The sequence below is a fragment of the Megalops cyprinoides genome, chromosome 3 (genome assembly GCF_013368585.1).
Source record: "Megalops cyprinoides isolate fMegCyp1 chromosome 3, fMegCyp1.pri, whole genome shotgun sequence".
Taxonomy (NCBI): domain Eukaryota; kingdom Metazoa; phylum Chordata; class Actinopteri; order Elopiformes; family Megalopidae; genus Megalops; species Megalops cyprinoides.
The window spans coordinates 38,179,821-38,201,988 of record NC_050585.1 but is presented as its reverse complement, the minus strand read 5'-3'; the positions used below and the strand labels follow the sequence as shown (position 1 = coordinate 38,201,988).

Genomic DNA, 22,168 nt, shown 5'->3' with positions numbered 1-22,168 from the left:
TGCAGTCCTGGACACAACAGTTTGCGTACCACACTGAGATGCACTGAGTCAGTATACTTTCTATAGCCCTGGTATAGGAAGTTTTCAGAATCACTGGGGGGACCCTGAATTTCCTCAGGAGTCTTAGGTAGTACATTATGTTATCTGGCCTTTTTTACCTGAACTTGGATGTGATTAGTCCAGGTCAGGTCCTCAGTGATATGTACTCCAAGTTACCTGAAGCTACTCACTCTCTCCACTTGGGTCCCACCAATCATGAGTGAGGTGTGAGTCTGCTGCTGCTGCCACCTTCTGAAGTCCACAACCAGCTCCTTGGTTTTGCTGACGTTCAGATAGAGACAGTTTGCCTAGCACCAGGTTATCAGCTTCTCCACCTCGTCCAGGTAGGCAGTCTCATTGTTGGAGATGAGGCCCAGAACCACAGAACCCAGGTTGGGTGTCCCCTGTACAATATTATTTTTGTGACTGGCAAATGGAGTGCCTGGAGGTATGGATCAGGGAAGCCCTGGTCTGAACATTGTTATGGAAATACAGTTCTGAGACCCAGGCCTTGATTTAAACTTTAGTTAGCTGTATCACCATTTTGTGAATGATTTCTTGGTCTTTGCATCATGCTTGGCCTCTCATGTTAAGATATGATATGCAATGGACTTACCCCTGTCAAGCATGTGTTATGTATTCAGTACAGGTTAGATCACTGAGGACCTGTTTTCATTTAACAACACTATCAGGTTGCTGGAACAGAGTCTTAAACAAAAATGATCTCCACATCAGTCTTCTTGCACCCTCAGACCAAATGTGCACATTGCTTCATGCCACATTTCCTGTCCTTTGGAGGTATTCATTTGACTCTCTCGATAGTTAGCATCATTACATTACATTGTCATTTAGCAGACGTTATTGTCATTTAGCAGACGCTCTTATCCAGAGCAACTTACATGATTTACAGTATTTTACAATGTTATCTATTTATACAGCTGGATATTTACTGAGGCAATTGTGGGTTAAGCACCTTGCCCAAGGGTAACCTTTCGGTTACAAGCCCTGCTCCTTAACCACTATGCTACACTGTCGCCACTTCATCGACCAGCATCATCAACCAGCATCACTGACCTTCAGTGAAATCTGGCGAGTACAGCTCGAGTAGCAGCTTGAGGAGTAAAGCTAAAGAGTCTTCTATGTTCCAGAAAGTGTCTGTGTTGCTTTGGCCTCTTCTTACCCTGACCTGACAGCCCCCCCTTTTGGCTCTCCTAACGGCCCGTCTTATTTCATAGTGGTTTTAAGATGTGACACACAGCTCTTTCTTTAACTCATCCATCCCTGCTGTTTGTGGATACACTTATCAAATTAAGAACAGTAATACTCCCTTTAGTGGTGAGCTTTTTGTCTGATATGTCTGCTTATGTGCCCTCGTCATGTGCGTATCACCATTTGCAAATCCGGAACAAACTGTCTGCTCTTTCAGCCAAGAACGTGATCGCTCGTAGTTTTCCCTTTGTGTTCCAAAGTTGTATTTCTTCTGGTGGGGATTTTTTACCCTCCCCCTTAAAAGTGAAGCCCTACCAGCCCCCCACCCCTCACCCTACCCCTTGGTTTGTGACCCTTACCTTCTCCTGGAAGGAGGCAGCGCCTGTGTTTTTTTAAGGAGGAAAAAAGAGGGGGAAAGGGCTGGTTAAACAAAGAGGGGCTGTCTGCAGGCAAAGGCAGGCAGGAAACGCAACTCTCCCAGGACCTGGGCCAGCCACTGCTCCACGGCCGTCCCCCCAGCCCACCCCAGATTGGAGCTGACAGGTTCTGCCGTGCTCCGACCGCCCGCTCCTTACTCCTCTCTCCTCCCTCCTGGGACAGCCCTCCACCCTCTCCCCCAAACAACGCAGAGACAGGGGTAGGCGGCTCCTTTCTACTGGTCTGACTCAGACAGCACAGGAATGAAGAACAGACAGATTAAAATGAGCGAAATGGAGAACGACTTAAAAAGGTCCATTTTCAAATGGAAAGAAGAGAGCAAATAGAAAAGTCTCAGTTCACAAATAAGCAAAGGAATGAGTACATTCCTCCTGAGCTATTCATGAATGTCATTTTTCCAGTTTCACTTTTTTAGTTGTGATGATAGCAGACAGCAGGTTATTATATACGGTGTTGTTACACATAGGGATTTCTGGTTTACTTGAACAAGATGGCTCCATGTTGACTTTAGGTAGCATGCAATGTCTTGTGTCGCACTTTGACATTTCTTATTTGTATTCTGCTCTGTATTTCCTAATGCTTTTTACATTGCCCTGGGTAAGTGGATCTGCCAAATAAATAAATATTAATAATGAAAGTAATCAAATGTGAATTGTTTTGATACAGTTAGGTTAGCCTGTTATCAGTTACAGCCACAAAGGCACAGTGAAACCGTGGAATTCTTGGCGTAGATGTGCTGTTTTCTTTTCTCTCATATTGTTTTGCTTGGATCTTGTGCATGGCTTATTAAAGGAATAAAGATAATGTGTTTTCCTTTACTCAGTGGCAGTGCTTCAGCTAGTTGGAACCAGTTAACACTTTCAATTTGAAATAGCTCTTTGCTTTGACATTTCTAGTAAAATATTAATTCAAGCTATGTGCTTTATATATAGAGAGAGCAGTGCGTAATGGCAGTTCATTTCAGCTATTGCCCAAATTAAAATCCTCATTAAAAAACACACTTTGATATGTTTAATATTGAACTTTTCCATCATGTCATATCGCTGTGTGCCAGAGGGGGGCAGCATTGTACTGCGCTCAGATCAGGAGTGCATCGATACCACTGCTGAATATTCTTTTCAGTGCCAAGCCTACTTGATTTGCTTTATCTGCACTGACCTTTAAATTTCATAAATCACACAGCCTCACATGGGTGCATGCACCTATTGGCCATTAGTCTGGGGTCAGGTTTACATGAGAGCTACCTGTCTGTCTACTCTGCAGCTGGCCATAAAGCTTACGGTCCTCACTGCTAATTCGTGCTAATTCCTGCTTTAGCTCAGCCTTTCTGTGTGTGTTGTGTTTTACTGAGTCCAGAACCTTAGGCCGTGCGGCTTGCTAGACAGCATATATCTAGTTCCAAAACTCTGCTTTGTCACATTGAGACAGACCTTAGCTGTCCAGCCTGCTCCATTCTCGTTCCTATTGTTGCGGGGCGGACTGCAGGGAGTCATGTGTGGCGTGCCCCTGTCAGCCGCGGGGACGTCCCGTGGAGAGAGTTGTAAACATCTGCAAGGAACAGATGTGCAGAGCAGAGTCCTGTTCACCATGTGGGGCCCAGGCACAGGAGGGAAAACATTGGCCATGTGTAGGGAAGCATGATTATCACCATAGCAATCCTTTAGACCGCAGGTTTGGATGGGAAACTCAGGTTTAGGTGGTCATAGTGGCATTGTGTCTTGTGTCAGCAGCGCAGCTTTTGCTATAGATCTTTTGGTATCTCAATGGTGAAGACATCTGTCCGTTTATTCATTTGCAGAGGGTACAGTGGGTTACTAGCAAAAGGTGGAATCCTGTGATGTTTCCAGACTGTGGCCTTTAGGGTGGTATCCTTATTTAGAACAACATACATAGCCTACATTTTGCATACTATAAATTCATGTTTACATATTTTTTTTTACTCAGACGTATCAGTGTTTACTGATGCACATTATTTATTCAGAAGTTCAACAGCAGTGCTCTACCCATGATTTGAACCTCCTGTTTGCAAGTCCGGTTGGCATGCTACTGCTGAACTTCTCAAAGTAGTTGTCTCAAGTTGACTTCATATTTAACTGTGGTTGTAATTGCCTTATCAACAGCTAGGTGGCACTGGTATTTCTATTCTTCACCGTACAGTCCTCACAATCAATCACAGTATAAAAACTAAAGTGTAAATACTCATAAACACAGGGAATAAAGCAAACATGTAACTGATTGAGAGCAAGCATGTAATGGGATCCAATCTGAACATTCTTCCTCAGGCAGCATACTGAGACTTTATTTTTAATGTTGCTGCTGTTCCTTTTCAGTTTAAGGCATTGTATTATTCATATAAACAAAATCAAGAGGCACATATTTACTTAATTGCATGTTCACATACCTGAACGTGAACAGTGCCCAGACTGTAGTCAGCATTTTAGCTTGCCAGGCTTCCTTTCTTTGTTACTGTGCCTTTAACTGGCACACAGTCCAATTTTCCATTTTAGGAAGGGTGTGTAACTTCTTAACTAGTCGTGTAAGTTATTCTACTGCTAAATGTGTCTGTTGCCAAATCTGTCTCCCTCTCAGATCTCTCTTATGAAGCAGTTCGTCGGACAGGGTGGTCGAACAACATGACCGGTGGAAAAGGTGAGCGAGAGACAGCTGAATCGCTCCATGGTGGGCAGAAACACTGGGCCAGAGTTGAACAGTCCATTTTTCAGGCACCAAATTCCACTAAATGCACATAGCGGTGTTCAAACGGTTAAAAGCCTCCCACCCTGGAGCTCCACATACCTTAAGCTCCATTAAGCACTTAGTGGTGCGGCCAGCTTCAGCCATGTTTTCTTTGGAAACGTTAGGCGGTGCTGTGAGAGTGTACTTGTGGTGGTCTGCGACTGTCTCAGTTTTCCGAACCTCTCCCTCCCAGGCTCTCCGGCAGTCCCGCAGAATGTTTCCAAAACCACGGAGCAGCAGAGGCCCCAGCCAGGTAAAGCAATGAACCAGCTCCCTCTGTAGTACTCATGAAGACATGTGGAACTCGGTACACAAATCCACTGTCTCTCTCCCTCTCCCTCCAATTAGATCCTTACCAGGTCTTGGGTCCAACAAGCAGCCGTTTGGCCAATCCAGGTGAGAGAGTTGAATGGCGAATTACAAACCTATCTCATTTCTGCTTAGTGATTGCTAGAGGTCCGCTGCAGATCTAGATAAGGGACTGTGTAAAGAACAGGTATATAGATTTTCATGATATGTAATAATTTAATATGCACGTGTGTATGTTTATGTATCTGTGTGTGTGTGTGTGTGTGTGTGCGTGTGTACATGCACATGCGTGCATTGTGCCTGTTCCTTGTCCCCCAGGCTCTGGTCAGATCCAGCTGTGGCAGTTCCTGCTGGAGCTGCTGTCAGACAGCGCCAACGCCGGCTGCATCACCTGGGAGGGCACCAACGGCGAGTTCAAGATGACAGACCCGGACGAGGTGGCAAGGCGCTGGGGGGAGCGCAAGAGCAAGCCCAACATGAACTACGACAAGCTGAGCCGTGCCCTGCGCTACTACTACGACAAGAACATCATGACCAAGGTGCACGGCAAGCGCTACGCCTACAAGTTTGACTTCCACGGCATCGCCCAGGCGCTGCAGCCCCACCCCACCGACTCCTCTGTGTACAAGTACCCCTCAGACCTGGCCTACGTGCCTTCCTACCACGCCCACCAGCAGAAGGTCAACTTTGTCTCCTCACACCCCCCCTCCATGCCAGTCAGCTCCTCCAATTTTTTTGGGCCAGCGCCACCTTATTGGAACTCAACAACAGGGGGCATTTACCCCAACCCCAGCGTTCCCCGCCATCCCAACACGCATGTGCCATCCCATCTTGGGAGTTACTATTAATCCTGTCTCCCACCCCCCCACCCCCCATTTCTCCACACACTCCAGCCATCCGGCACTTCTGAAGAAACCAAATAGAGTGGGTGGAGGAGCTCTTTCCTGGAAGCCCCAACCCGGAAAGGTGGAGTGAAATCAAGGATTCTTTCGTAAAGGGAAACATACTGGACTTCAGCATCCACATATTAATGGAATACTACTCATGCGTCTGTTTTTCCCTCTGTGGTTTATGTGATTTGTACCATTTAAAGCTGCACTCCTGGGCCACTCACAATGGCCTGGAGGACACCAGTGTACAGGCCAAACCGGGCATTGTGGAAAATAAGAGGCTGTCTGCTGCTGGACCAGACATAGGCCCAGCCCCCTGGGTCTCAAATGATTCTTCCACAAAATACTTGCCTTTATTTTTTTTTATTTTTTATTTTTTTGGTCTCGTTGTGTTCTGCCAGACTTTGTATTGTTTGGTATTTCTGAATCCTGGAGTGTATCGTGGAGCTATGTTGCAGCTCAGCTCTGGACATTGTTCACACTTATTATGTCTTCTAGTTTTGGATGTGTGGAAACCAGTTAACTGGAGCTGTCTTTTTGTAGGATCTTTGAATGGTATTTGCTGGATAGAAGCTGTACACTGCTCCACATCCAGCTGTTCTGCTGGACCAGACCAGAATCAATGTGACTGCCCTGTAGCCTTGTGACACACCTTCCATAAAACAGCTGTTATTCTGGAGCTTCTACTGGGAATTCTGTGTCATCGTGTTTGATGAAACCATTGAAACTCACTCAGCTAGCTCTCTCTCTCTCTCTTTCTCTCTCTCTCTTTCCCTCTCTCTCCCTCTGTCAGCCCTTTGTCTTTGTCTGCCCTGCGATGATTCCTCTTCTTTCTGTGTGGAAGTCTGCTGATGCTAACAGCAGGTTTCCATGTTTAATCTACACTCACATTCCACTCCATGTGAATACATGTAATTTTTCCTCATGCTTTGGTGAATTGCAGAATAGTCTTGAGCTCTTACATTCCCACCGGGCATATGCTGCTTCAGCAGTTAGGCCAAGAACTATTGTAAAGGTGTTACTAAATAAAACCAAGATGAATAGATAAGATTAATAAGGGAAAAATATAGAAGCCCTCAGATTCACGAATGCTGCGCGTTCGTCAGACCTATTTTCTTGTTTGTTTCTTTCAACAGTGGTCAACTAGGCATTAAAGAAACTTACTGTATAAATTATGCAGATTTATTTTCATACGTGACGCAGTATTGAAAGATCCAGAGAATTAATACGAGTTGACCTCGGTCACAATTGCAATTTTTGTAACTATCAAAAAGGAGGAACAGATCTGTTTCCAATGTGTAATGTGTACATTGTTTTATTGTATCTGTATCTGTACATTTGGGCAATTGATTTTACTGATTGTTTTATACTGAAAACAGTTTTTACTTTACTTCTCAGTGCCTTGTAATGATAACCAATTATATAATCCCCACTGTCTTATACACATTGCTTCTTTTTCCAGGACAAAAATGCCTTGTCTTTATTGTCAAGACAATTCTCATAATCAAGGGGATTCTCGATTATGAGATTATGACCTCTGATACCCATAGGCAGGCGACCTTACCCAATATTTGTCTTCAATTTGATGTATAATACATACATATCAAATAATCAAATTAAACAGGTTTTCTAAACCCATCCTTACTTGTTTATGTCTGGTTGCTTTACAAATTTCAAATAAAAGAAATATTATGTAGCATGATAGCTGTAATAATAAATCATACACCCCACTTTCACTTCATACCACCATTGGGTTACTCTGTATATGCAATGTACTTTTGAATATAACGCATATATATATATATATTTTTGCAGTTAATCTGTTTGTTATTATTGTTCCTGCAACATGTTAAATATTTCCTTTGCTAAAGGGATAACTGTATAATAAACATGCTATTTCTTCTGAGATTTTTCTCAGAATATTTCTTCTGAGTTTTGTTAATGCAATGCTTTAGGTACAAAACTTGCCTTAGATTGCCTTAGATTTGGCTATTGAATTTTATTTAGTTTAACAGTGTGTACTTGCCTCCTATAAGATTTGTAAAAATGAACAGTAGTTAATTGATTTATGTGATTTATATATTATTATTATTATCATTATTATTATTATTACTACTACTATTATTATAAGAGGACATAATATCAGGACTGTTTTCATGATTACCATGCCATACTTAAGCTTTTACATGCTACTGTATGTGCAATAATCTTTAAACCAGGAAGTTGACTTTGGAGACTAAAATTGTCCTTGGTTTACTGGTTCATATATTATATAACTCCCACTCCTACCTCCTTGGCAACAGCTAAGTTAAGTCTGAATTTCAGAGTGTGGTTTCCAGAAACACTGGGGAGCATTCAATCAACTCACTATGGTGTTCGTGTCCTGAACTTTCTTTGCGTAAGATACCTAAACAAGTATTATTCTACTAATACTATTCAAGTGTTCATTCTACTATTTTGCGTCATCATGAGCTCAGCAGTCAATGAAAGTAGCAAAACAGATTGTACGGGAAGAGAAGAATATATTATTTGTTTGAAATTATAATCCAGAGTGAAGAACAAAGCACTGCAGTGGTTAGATTGAATGCGCCCCAACCCCCCACCCTCCACCCCCAGGGGGACCTGTTTGGTGGCTGAGTGGAAACAGATTTCCAGATGAAAGTTTTGAGCCTTGTCTCAAATACTAATCACAAGATGTGTGGAAAGTGGAATGGTGGTTCAGTGAGAGATTTCAGCAGCAGCTTTGATGAAGTTCTTGGGTGATTTGTGGATTGGTAATTATAATAATGCTTTGGGTTCAGATCTGCAAGCTGAGTGTGACAAATCTCCCATTTTCTGTTTTGACATAAACTGAGCACCAGTGTGCTGTCTACATATTGATGAAGACCATAAAGGCAATTATATTAATATGGTAGGATGCTCTCGGAAAAGTGATATTCTACACAGCATTATCATCCCTGGTGGTCTTTGGGGAGGATAATATCATAGTGTCATACTGTCATAGCCTTTGTATCTTAAGGCCTGCTTTTGGAATCTCATGGATTTTTGAAACAGCACGGGACAGGGTGTGGCTTTTTATAATTTACCAAAGCAGGAGTCATAATCGCTGGATTTACACTCTAACCCCTCTCTGTTTGGAGATTACTCCAAGTGTTATTGTTAATAGCATCTGCATTCTATATAGCAGCCAGTGGCCACATCTAACCCCTAAGGATAATCCATTCCTTGGGGCTCTTTGATATTTCTTTATAAGAGGAGCCCAAGAAACTGTTTCACATTTTAGTGATGTGTTGAGATACAGAAAGTTAATCCAGGATTATCGTTTTATGCATGTGATGGTAAAGAGAAAAAACAACACAATGTTCACCAATGATGTTCATGGGAGAAGGGGAGATGACTTTTGTACTTGAGAATCAGCATGTCAACATTGCCCTCCAGTGGTTTTTGGAGGATGTTGTCTACTTAGTTTGGCTTGAAATCAAATTGCAATCAACTGCAGTCATTTTACACTGTTCAACTGGCAGAAGCAAACACATGTGCAGACTTTCCTTTGTAACTGACTTTAATTATGCCATCTCATCACATTAATTCATTAAGAGGTTAATTCATTCGATGCAAACTTCACTTAAAGAAAACATGTTGAGTTTCCTTTCTGTTTTGCTTTGGTCGAACTACTGAAATCCCTTACATTCAGATCTATCTGAGGCTGAATTGTTAGGCTTCTCAACCTAGATATTTGCATGGACTTGCTAATACAATTCCTTATATCTCACTTTACCTTTACCTCTGTTTAATGTACACTCAACTAAAATGAAATATCAGATAGCCAATAATGTACATTCTCAAGAAAACAGCATTTAACATAAAAATCCTAAATATTTACAAACTATAATGTATATAATGAAACAATTGCCATCAAAATCACTGTGCAAATTTAGCCAGTTTCAGATGTTTTTTTGTGTTTTTGTTTTATATGAAATGTGTCATTGTCTTTTGAGTTGAATGACACTTTTGATTCATAATTTAGAGTATCCTGCTACCTATGTTACTTATTCCCTGCATATGTATTTTGTACAGAGTTTATGATCTAATTAATCTCAGCCTGGAAACACTGATCACAAGGTTTGAGGCTATGTGTCATGTATGACCTGCCTGATTCTAGATTTACCAAAAGGAATTCCTATGATTGGTCTACAATCACAAATTATGCGATTATGCATCCATGTCTCACTTATGTAGATAACAGATAATGGTTACAGTAGTTAAGATATACAAAAACCCAAATCCTAAACCCAAATACTTTAAAATCCTCATGTGTCTATGAGAGATTGTAACATCATCTATCACTGCCTGAACATGAAGACATAATACTAGAAACCATAATCCAGACTTCCAAAGACAAATGTGTCATGGATGTAAAGTGTGACATCATGTTTTGTCCAAACAATTTTATTGTGACGAATGTGTATTCCCCTGAGATGACATATAAAACTAAGTCTCATATGAACACAGACCCATAACATGTAGTTATTGCTGGAGACTGCCATGCTCACAAAATTAAACTTAATCCACTTATTGCATTATTACTTCAAAGAAAACACAGTACAGTACAGGAAAAACAGTACTTTTAAAGCACTTGCGAGTCAACCATTTTGATACTCCATGAGCTCTTAAATATTTCATTAAAAAGGACTTAAATCATAATCCACTCAAAGTTACCCTTCATGCCTCCCCTCTCAATTCATGAATTTGCAAACAAACTCTCTGTCTGCTTAATTTTACCGGTGTCATATTACTCTTTTTTACTCTTTACTCTTAGAGTCACTTTGAGGTGTAGGGACCAGCAACTTGGGCCATATTTCCATCTGTCCTTCAAGTCAGAGGCATATATATATATATATATATATATATATATATATGTGTTAAAGTTGTAAAGTTGAAAGTTGAAAGGTCCTCATATTCTCTCAGGCTCAAAAACATTTTTGGTATTTTTTCCAGCCTATGACCATAGGCTGCGCGCCCCTGTCATTTTGATAGTGCTTTCAGAGGACTTGAAAGTATCTTTCATCTGTCTTTGTCAACTATACTCCAAAAATGGTCCTTTTAAAATAACGAACACATTCCATAGCATCGTTAACCTTATGGCGTGAAAAACCAGCTAGTTCATTATGTCTCTCATGGAAAAGCAATGTTGTCATCTGTGCACCTTATCTATTTCAAGCTAGGCAACACAAACTGCTTATTTATTTTGATGGAATACATGCAGTTAGAGGTACCAGTTCTGTTCATTTTTCACTACCAGTAACCTACCACATAGTGGCCTACAGACTCAAATACACGTGCTATTCAGTGCCTGAAATCTTGTCTTCGCTCAATTCCTCTGGAGGACCTATACAAGACCGGGAGCTCCTCAGGTCAATCTCAGTTGTTTTGAATTACTGATCATAAGCACTGTTTGAGTAACTTCATTCTCGCTTAAAGCTCACTGTGGCTCACATCATGGTGACATCTGCCGAATCGTCAATGTCAATCACCTCAAAGCCCTCGTTGTCGATGCCTCTCTTCTCATTGTGGGGGTGGTGTTGATGATGATGGCCCTCATTGTGGAAGCAGAGGGCGCAGTGAGGCGTAGCCACTGGCACGGTCTTTGAGAAGTTGGAGAAGTCAATGCGGTACTTGCCCCCTTTAGTGCGAGAGATGATTGGAAGAAAGCTGTATCCCCACTGGATCTCCTGGGGGATGAAGGAGGTCCGCACCTGACAGGCGGAGCTGGTGGACTCGGCTGTGCCATCCAGGAAGACCACCAGCTCAAACTCCTGCTGGTGGAGGGTGTCCGCAGCCATCTCGAAGAAAGGGCTGGTCTTGTCGATGATGTGGCAAAGTGTGAGGGGGCAGATGAAAAAGAGGTTGTTTTTGCCGGCGTCCACCACAAAGTCGATGTTGACCTGGTCCATGATGATGGTCTCTCCCTCGGGGGTGATGGTGGTCCTCAGCAGCTTGCCGTAGATCTGGCTCCCGATCAGAAGGGTCTTGCGCATGTTGGCCACCCTGATCTGCAGACACAGACTTCCCTTCTTCTGGCAGATGACGGCTGTCTCACTGAAGGTGATGGTCTTGGCCCTCTTCTTGGGCAGAGAGATCTTAGCCAGGATGACCCCGCACATGAAGCAGTTAATGATGGCTCCAATCAGGGACTGGATGATGATGAGGGCGACGGCGCCCGCACAGTGTCCAGTGACAGCACGCCCTCCGTACCCTATGGTGGTCTGGGTCTCCAGGGAGTAGAGAAATGCAGTGGTGAGCCCATTGATATTAGCGACACAGGGGATGTGCCCCTTTGGGAGGTTTGCCCCCATCAGGTCTCCATTGCTCTTTGCAATCCAGTACCACAGCAGTCCGAAGATGAACCAGCTCCCCGTGAAGGAGGCAATGAAAAGCAAAATCATGAAGCGCCAGCGGATTTCCACAAAGGTCGTCCAGAAGTCCTTGAGGAAAGCGAAATGGTTGTGGTACTCAATGTTGCCGAACTCAATGTTGCAGCGTCCATCCTTGGCTACCAGCCGACTCCGCCGGATCCTGCGCTCTGCCAGGTGGTCGTGGATTCGCTTCTGGATGAACCTGAACATCCTCTAGCTGTGGAGTAACGAGAATGAAAGACATGGTCAGGCTGTTTAGCGATTAACAGTGCTCTAGCAAGGCTCGGCAAGTATAAATTTGTAGGGAAAGTAGGTCAAGTTTCACAAAGTCATATATAATCCATATTAAGCCAGCAAAACAGAAGTTCATGGTTTGAGTGGGTTGCTTCAGTATTCCAGGCAAAATTGCCAGCTTGCTAATATTTTCCTCTTCTCATAGCAGTGAAAGGCACTAGCGAGCTTTGAGCTGATTTTGTAAGACAGCTCTGGTCACAAAGTGAAAATGTTTAATTAAACTCCTTTTATCTTTGATATATTTCTAATTTTAAAAAAATTGAATCAAACTGATCATTTCAAGCATAAATTGTTTTTTTTTTTCAGATACTCCAAAAATTACTTCATCATGATTACATCACTCTACCAAAGCCACTATGCATGAAAACAAACTTTTTTTACCTCAAACAGAAGAGTCCAGTTTCCAAAATAGCTTCACATATTTAGGTGTGAACATTTTGAATAAACAAATGAAATGTCCCTGACATTTAAACATATGCAGTGAGGCGAAACATCCTCAAAGAAATGTCCTTCAGCTTTACGACTATTAACTTAAATGATAATGAAAACATACCAGTAACTGTTTAACACAGGTCACTGCTCCTCTAGTAAAACTAATGAGGCAAAACTCTTTATGGAATTAAAAGGCAGCACTCTTTCTGACCTGGTGGAGAAAGGTTAACTCATAGACATTTTCCATGGAAAATTTCTTGCTTGTAAAAACGGATGGTTTTAATCCAATCACAAATGGATCCGTGTATCTGTCAGCCATGAATAATCAGTGAGTATAAACCACTTCACATACCTGCTGTTTGAATCCCCTGGCCAAACTGGAATGGTGTTTTTTTTTGTTTTGTTTTCTCTTACGCCTCTCTCCCCGCAAGTTGCTTTGCATGTGTTGCAAGTTTTAATCCCCAGTGCAATGTTCTAATCCTAGGCACATGTCGCAGTGTACACTGCCCCCTTATAGAACGACAGGCCTTGTTCAAAATGTGTCACTGTCCTGGCCCAGATATATCAGCCCCCAACCAAAAACTCACCAAACACCACCCCCCAAGCCCCCCCACCCCCACCCCAGGCAACTGTGTACCCCACCCCCACGCAGAGAATCTACACTAAATGCTGCCAATGGTACACTCTGACTCAGCCATCCCAGTTCAGCCCATGTGGTGGATATATATCACTACCAGGGAGATTAGCAACAGGAATGGAAAATGCTGGAATCTCTAGCTACTCTGTATGCCAGGAAACGCACAATACAGAGCAGCCAGTGGTGCACCCATTGAGCGTGTGAGAGGACAACGTGACCAATTCAGCACCCTGCTGTTTTTTTTTTTTCACAGAGAACACTGAGACATTTCGCTACGACGCACAAAGAAATCCTTCAATCACATTTCCCTTTTTGTTTGTGCTCCTACCCGACCCCTCCCCCAGCTTTAGCCCACCAAACATGCACACCAGAATAATGTGTGGGAAACACAAGAAAGGAACCCTAGTAACCATTATTATGGTTATAAAAGGTATTATATTATAAAAGGTATAGTGTTTATGATGAATATAATACTGTGTCATTTCACATTGTTTTCCCAGTGCATGTGCAAATGGTTCATCTCTAACTTAAAGAGGGAGAAGTTAACTTTGTTAACCTTGTGCAAACTGCTCTATATATAATTCAACAGCCCCACCTCAGGGAGAACAGATGCCATTAGTCGTATGCTAATCAGGGAGGCTGTGAATGAAATCAGTAGCAGGAAACATTAGGGTCAGCAGAGCAGGAAAAGTGGGAGGAAAACACTGAACTGCTATAATGTTGTACCTTCCTTGCTCATCGATGTTACAGCCATACAACAATAACTTGGTTGAACCCCATCCAGAAGTCCAACCTACTACCTATAACACAACTAGACGATGATACCGCTTCTCCTTATTTCTACCCCAAGCTGCCGGGTCTGGGAGTGAGAGATAGGAGGACACTTGCCTCACAGTATGTATAACTGACTGTATAACTGGTGATGCAAATATATGCTCTGCAGACTGACATGGCTCAGCAATGAAACAGACTCTAGTAGTAGTCAGGCAGAGAGACAACAGAAATATCTCAATAACTCAATTTGTGAAAATGTCATGCATCTGATGAGGTATAGATAATTCATACTTTAGTAAATTTAGCATTCTTAAGTGAGTCTATGCCCTTTTGTAATAATTATTTTGTAAGAAAATATGCACCATGTTAAACATGTTACAAACTCACACAAACACAACATTTAGCACATAAAACCACAGGTAGTTCCACTTCCTCTGCGTACTTTAAACTCATGCACTTTCGGTTTTTTAAATGAAAGGTAAGTGGTGAACACTACGTTTCAGCTTGAACTAGATATAGTATTACTTGTTTTTTGTAATTATTGTGTAAAACCATCACACTCTGTGTGACAAAGTATCCTATCCTATTTTTTAAAGACAAAACAAGACTTTTTTCATGACAAAAATCACTATAAAATTTAACAGTTTGGTTGTTGTTTAAGAACTGAGCATTCTGTGTATCTCTTTCAGTGAAGTCAAGTATGAAATGGTAATAATTTTGTGATGTGCAAAGGTACTAAAACATGCATATTACCATTTATTACCATTTTTAACTGTAGACGTATTTTAGGATAGGTTGTTTTTTAATGTCTGAGTAGTAATGATCCTGTAAAAAAGAGGAACACTTTTCAAATGTAAATCTTACCTTGTCCTCTAGCTTGTGTCAGAGGGTATGCTCTCAAGTGTGTCCTTTGAGCTGTAGGAAATGTTCTGGCATGTTCCACTGTACCTGCTGCTTTTATAGATGTCCCGGGTTCACTGAAACCAGTTTGGGTGCCAACCTCCACCCTACAGGCATAGAGTATCTTGGTGTTTACCCCCATGAACTCCCACATCCAGGTCTGCTTCAATCCTCTATCTGTGGCCTAGTTCTAAATAATAGGTTAAGATGAAAAACACAGGGCAGTTCACTGTTGATACTTTGTTAGAAAGGTCATGTGCGTTTGTAAGTCTACTCTGTTTATGGAGAAACATGGGCACCTGTTGCTTTAGTCTGATTGTTAAATTTATACCTTAACTCTATCATATACGTTACACTCAGCACAATTACACAGTGATCGGGTACCTTCAGCCTTCAGCCAAACAAATATACACGGTTCTTGCTAACTGTGGCGTAGTAATACATTTACATTTAGTTGCTTCGTAGACACTCTTGTCCCAGTGACTTGCATAAGTTACAATTTAACATGTTTAACATTTATACAACTGCATGTTTACTGAATCTCTTTTGGATTACTTTACATTACATCTTCCATCTTGCCTGTTGCCCAAGGGTACAGCAGCAATGTCCCTGAGGAGAATCTAACCTTTAGGTTATGAGCCTTGCGTCTTGTCACCACACCCCACAGTGATAAAAGTGGTGGGTAAACTATAAAAGTCTACCCTTTGCAATCACATCGGTAGATAGCTAACGTATATAGTTCGTTGTCGCCGTGCACATAAAACCATGTTTACGATGATAATGACTACAACGATGGCGATTTTTTTTTTTTTTTGTCTGTTTGAGGGATTGGAAACCTCATTTCCATCTGAATTACATTTACGAAATGTTCAGGTAGGATAACAGCGAAGGCTTGACATTCAAGAACGAACTCTGAGAAAAAAAGAAAAACTACACGTTTACGCGGGACTACAGTTCTCTGCGATCCAAAAGTAAACTCTAATGAACTTGATTTGATTGTTTTGTTGTATGACTATTGTAAACGTTGACCCCTGACAGGTAGTTTTCAATTGGGCGTGACCGCGAAAAGGCGGAGACGTTTTCTTATTCATGTTTCACCACAATCTTGAAAAGATGTCATCAATTTACATAATAAGACGCTACATGTGTTGCGCAAGTAAGCTACATTAACACCTTCCCCCATTCACACGCTTTTGTCCTACTGATACCGATTTGTTGTCTTTGATATTTTACGAAACGTTTTATTCGTTTTGTCTGTGAACTCAGTGAAAGGGGGTTAGAAAACAATGCTTTATACTCCTGAAAAATAATTAGGTTATCAATGAAACTGTATGAACTACATTGTCTGTCTGGTTTGTGGCATACATATGGTAAAATGACATGTAATTTGAGATATCAAATATGTATTTGAGTTAACTGACGTAGTGTTTGTACAGTAGTAGGCTACCATTATGTCGAGCTACCATACATGTTATTACTGTCTTTGCAATCCCGTGTCATTTCCAAGGTACAATCTTGGACAACAAGTTTCTGCGATCTCTCTTTGTAAAACATTTCTACGTTTGAACCCACTGAATATGTTTTCGACATAATAAGAAGACAACGTCTAAGATGAATCTAGATATAAACTACTAAAGACACTGCAGTGTTGACACTATTCTCACTGCCCTGTGCACATGCAAAGCTATTACAATTACTGAAACATTCACTGATTGAATATCACGTGTGCTTCAAATGTGCTTACTTCCTGATCCAGGTTATAAACTAAGTCACATTCCAGATTTTAGATTTCAACAACCGAAAAGGAAATAGTCGGAGAAGCTGCAAGCAACGCTTAAGCCAGCGCCCGAAGGCCATGTCGAAAACTGAGGGTTGAGATGGTCAGAAAGCGTGTATATGTCTATGCACACAGTGGTTTATGGAGGGCACACGACTAAAGGGCATATCACAGGAGGTTTACCACATCTGCTGTGGGTGGGAGTAGGTTAGTGTCAGCAAATTAAATATAGCCGTGTGTAAAAGTGTAAAAGGTGCTCTAAGGTTATCATGCCTCGGAAACGGCTCTTAATTCTGAGCAGGGGAAAGCCCGTTTTAAATTCCTTTCAGCTCTTTTGTCATCGCAGAAACTAGCCAACAACTTCCGACACAGCGCCAGAAACTCATTGTTAAAGGGATTGTGTTATCACTCACAACACAGCGTTGAACTCCGAGTCTCCGACAGTCGGCAAACCTTGTTTTAATTAATGTTTCTGCGTATTGTGGGTGTGCTGACAAGCGTCAGTAAACTCACTGGTAATTCCGATGCACTTAGTTATTTTGAAGCCTGAGGAAATATCACGGAGTGCTTCAGCACCGGAGAGCTCCCGTGAACAAGCCAACACTTGCTCAAGGGGAACCACTTGCTGTTCAGAGTTCTGCCTGTTGCTTTTAAGCGCCATTTAGTTAATCGTTATGTTAGTAACGACTGAAACATACATCAGTATTTTAGATGCATGCATAAATGCATGCTTAGACGTGTTTTGGCTGTGAGCTTGACATGGGTGTCTGTCTGCAGCTACGCTTAACTAGTGAGGGTTATGGCTGCAGTGTGGCAAGTATGAAGAACCAGGCAACCTGTTTCCATTTTTTCTTGGGGGGATCCCTCAGGGTGGTCTTGCCATTCAAGATCTGTAAGTCCTATATCACGCCCTGGGTTGACCTAGAGTACTTTGCTATGTGATGTCACGGTAAAGGTTTAAAGAAATCCTCACAGGGCATATGTTTATCAGATATGTTTATGGAACCGCCTCGACCAGCTTCTCTCGATCTCGGGGACTCTCGCAGAACAGCGGGATCTGCATGTTGGCGGGGGATATTACAGAACATCGCATCGTGTCAAAACTGATGTGCGCTTTTCACTTTTCAGATGTTTGAAAGCAAAACTCTGCTATTACTTGGAAATGCAACTCGTGTATGTCTACAGGGGAAAGAACTGAACAGATTGACAGAGTTCATTTTAAGCAATTTCATTATTCTCCCACTTGTTTACTCCTTCCAAATGTAGATGAGATGCATACCAGTTTCATTTAATCAGTGCATATCATTATAATTGTAGTCAAATGGTGACCATTTCAAACCTAAAATACTTAAACGAAAAGAAAATGTATGAGGCAATGTGACTAGCAGAGAAAAAACTAAGGTTTATGATGATGTATGAAAAATAAAACTTAGGAAGAAAAAAACATTTTGAATTGAATGAGTTGAAATGGATTTAGGAATGATGAATGTATTCCTTCATGTACAATAAGTCCAAATTGTTAGGTATGGTATCTGAGATGTATGGACATGATGCGCTATTTCCTGTCTTCTTTTCATATGTTTAGACTGTGGATCATTTAAGATGAAGATGGAAAGCCCTGCTGTCACTTTTGCTCACCACTTTTCCCTGCCAAGTAAAGTTTTCCCCCTGCCTGTTCCTTTTGCTCTCGATTTCACCCTTAATTTACTGTTAATTTCACATCTTAACTCCCCTCTGTTTTCTCTATACGTGTTCCTCTCTACAATCCTCTGTGACATGAACATGACAAGTCTTTTACATTGACTAGGTCATCACTCAGTCATTGAGAAGGTTCCATGCCAAAAAGGCTTTGCTAATGACTTTCCACTATACTATTCAAAGGTTAGTTGTTTGGTAGCTATCCACACCACATGAATGGTCTATTGATACCATATGTATCAAATTAAAGAGACAAGAAGTCTTTTCGTTCTTTTTTATTCTTTATGTGTTTGAGCCAATTTTGTATGTCACTACCTTTATTTTATCAGTTGGCTAGCTGAGTGTATATATAAGTATGCCCCATGGCAACTTGTAGAAAAGCTCTAAGACCACACTGAGGTAAAGACGGTCTATGTTGTTACAGCACTAATTGGACCTCGTTCACTTTTAAAAGCAAGGAAGAGGAACAAGAGATGGTTTTACCAACAGTGGGATGTCTGTAGATATTTTGGTGTCTCCTGGCAGACATCCAACTGATTTCATGCTGGTAGGACAGTTCAACATGGGCACTAATTTAGTTTCCATGAAACAGGTAGTCATAGAAGATTGTCAAATTATAGAGCAGGGACCGTGCATGTCTTACTGTATACTGGGGTAGGAGATAAAATAATCAAAACATCTAATGAAAAAAGACATGAATCTTGAAGTAATTGTGTTTCATTGATTGACAATATATTTCTGATATTCAAGACATTTCAACACTCTACTAGTTGAGTTTCTACAGCAACATGAGAGATCTAACAGATTTCTGAAAAGGTTGTTGCCAGAATTGTAGGTATCAGTCACTGAAACACTACTTGCAGCTCAAAGCTGACTGACAGAGATAGACATGATAGTTGCTAAAACCCAAAGGCTAGTTGTTTGTAAGATTTCAACCCACATTTCCTGTCCTTAACTGTTAAAAATGGTAATGGATTTGGTATGCTATGGGAAATCCTCCCATGGAATCATTGGGTCCAATTATTACTCTGCACAGTAGAATTAGGGAAACACAGAAATTTCAGGCAACTAGGTGCACCCTATGGTGCAAACACTATTTCCTCAAGATTTTTCAATCTTCAAAGACAATAATACCCCTGTACACACTGCTAAAAATATTCAGGAGTGGGTTTATTAACAGCAGGGTGTAGTCAAACTCCCTCCAGGGCTTCTGCAATCACCATACTTAAACATCACTGAACCTGTATGGGAAGTTCTGGAATGCAAAGTACAGTGTAGATTTCTATGTCCTTCATTTCTCAAAGAACTAGAGGGTTGCCTTCTAGAAGAGTGGTCCAATATCCTACTGGAAACCATTCAAACTTGTATAACAGCATTCCAAGAAGGGTTTAAGTTGTTCTGAAAGCAAAAGGCAGTTCGACTCCTTATTAGTTAACAGTTATTCATAAATTGTTTGGTGTTTTCAGTATTTTATCTACTCCTTGCACACACACACATATATATATATATATATATATATATATATATATATATATATATATATATATATGCACATTTATATATATATACATATATATAAAGAAAAACAATGAATAAGTGCACTGATCTAAATCCAGTATGTACTAAATAAATGGTGAATTGGTATGTGAATAATACATGAGTAAGGAGTGCAAATAAGAGTCTACACTTTGAAATGATTTATAATTTAAATATTTTCCAGTTGCTAATAGGCACTCCTTCTTTCATGTTTCTTAGTGTTCTAAGCAGATATATGAAGTATTGGTACTTCATATATCTAAATAATTAATTCATAATTTTTCACAAGCGTGCATATACATATATATTCTTTTTTATTCATGACCAACCCATCTAAAGTTCCTTATATACAAAATCTCACACACAGCTGCTGGCTTTGAAGCATATTGTAAAACTCTAATGATTTGTGCATTCTATTTCTTTCTCAGCAGTTTACTCCTGTTTGAGTCCTTGGCAGGCTCTGATTTTCATGTTTCTAGTGTCCTCGTCCTCAGGGGCTCCTTACAGTTCACTTCATTGAGGTGTCATGGGCTTTGACAGGAGGATCAATCAGGACTAATGAAGCCAGAGGCTCAAAGGGCTGTAGGCGAACTGAGAGCGAAAGACTAAGGGGACATACGTTAGTCAGATGTTTTATTGTAACGCTGAAATAGGTATAAGAACAATCTTAGCATGGTGTATTGGTGTTTTACGTCCCTGGGTTCGTCTAGCGAGCTTTCAGTTTTTCAGTATGTATTGTTATTTTTTTTCTGTGTGTTATTGTTCATTTCTGATATTGGCTGGATGGTATACATTATTCATCTAGGGTCATAGTATGGCTGCTCTAAGGCTGCAGCGCTAACTGTAGGTAACCCACTGCAGCAAGCTGGCCGCACACTAAGCTTATCATAAAGTGCTGACTCCTCTAAAGTAAGCACTGCAAGCAATAATATCCCTGTCACCTGTCAGCCCACCCCAAACTCCACTTTTGACTCTGAAAGGCAAATCGACTGCAATGACCTGAGGATGTCACAATGAAATCACAACGTTTTTTTAAATACAAGTCCTCCTGTTGATATAAACATGGATTCATTTTAACCAATTCAGTAGAATCTAGGAAGATAAAACAGCAATTAAGCAAAGGACACTTCTTAAGAGGGGAAGGAAAGCAAGGGGAGGATTTTCTTTGTGCTAGCTGAATTTCAGTCATGCTGTTCTGTTTGTAGCTCATTCACACAGTTAAGTAAATATTTTCCTGTCTGTGAATTAGATCTGTTTTGCTATAATTTGCTGGTGAGTTTAAAATGCAGTGACTTATTTTAAGTGGTGGATAACAGGGTGGTTGGTGTGGAGTGGCTGACCAGTCATTCCACTCTGTTTGCTGGCTGCCTTCAACTCGCGCTGTGTTCCTGTGTGTGCTCACCCAATACCACTCATATCGTGATGAATTATTCAGAATATTTATTCCCTTTTATTCAGTCCATACATGCACACTCTGGGCTTTTCCTTTCCATCTGACAATATTTTCCCATATCCCAGTGCCATTACCTTAACTCACTTTGAGACCGCCGCAATAAGCGCAACTGAAAAGCGAAATAATTCAGTACATAATGGGACCAATGACATATGAATAAACTTTTAGCACAGAGTCCGTCCTCAGTGGGTAATTTAATTTGTTGAGTAAAAAAGGTACTGATGGAATAGGAAGAGAGCATTTATGATTTCCTGGTCTGGTGTTCGCAAAGTACTGCACATGGCTCACTGAACACCCAGGCAGTCACATTTTGTAGTGATGGTTTGTTTAAGCAAACAGGACTGCCTCAACTATAATTAACAGCCCCCTGCTTTTTAATCCACGCAAAGTGTGAAAGTGGCGCGGCTGAGCCGGATTTACTCTAACGAGCCATCCGATCAATAGCCGTGACAGGCACGTAATTACAGCCAGGAGGTGAGGGAATCGCTACAACAGAGACATTTTATGATACCCTCATCCTCCCACCTCCCGGGTCTTTACGGTCACCTCTTTAGCAGTACCAGTGGAGGATTTTTTTTTTTTTACTTTCAATTAGTTACCCCACCAGCCAGCTGACACAAGCTCCTGTCT

General features: G+C 41.2%; 2 protein-coding genes across 4 annotated transcripts in view; one reads left to right on the top strand and one right to left on the bottom strand.

Annotated features, from left to right (window-relative positions):
- The window catches only part of LOC118774230 (Friend leukemia integration 1 transcription factor-like), a 29,826-nt gene extending 22,464 nt beyond the window's left edge, over positions 1-7,362 (top strand). For all 3 annotated transcript variants that reach the window (XM_036523407.1, XM_036523408.1, XM_036523409.1), the window contains 4 exons: positions 4,276-4,335; positions 4,616-4,675; positions 4,771-4,818; positions 5,050-7,362. In XM_036523407.1, the coding sequence (XP_036379300.1) occupies positions 4,276-4,335; positions 4,616-4,675; positions 4,771-4,818; positions 5,050-5,579 (698 nt within the window). In that variant the 3' untranslated portion in view covers positions 5,580-7,362. The remainder of the gene's footprint in view (positions 1-4,275; positions 4,336-4,615; positions 4,676-4,770; positions 4,819-5,049) is intronic.
- Positions 7,363-11,113: 3,751 nt separating this feature from the next.
- Positions 11,114-13,138, bottom strand: kcnj1b (potassium inwardly rectifying channel subfamily J member 1b). Its single transcript, XM_036523411.1, has 2 exons — positions 13,116-13,138; positions 11,114-12,254 (listed from the first exon to the last, which is right to left on the bottom strand). The coding sequence occupies exon 2, from the start codon at positions 12,245-12,247 to the stop codon at positions 11,114-11,116; it is 1,134 nt and encodes a 377-aa protein (XP_036379304.1). The 5' UTR covers positions 12,248-12,254; positions 13,116-13,138.
- Between the last annotated feature and the right edge of the window lie 9,030 nt (positions 13,139-22,168).

Excerpts from the sequence above, each read along its gene's own strand:
- kcnj1b (XM_036523411.1), bottom strand. The coding sequence starts at position 12,247 with ATGTTCAGGTTCATCCAGAAGCGAATCCACGACCACCTGGCAGAGCGC.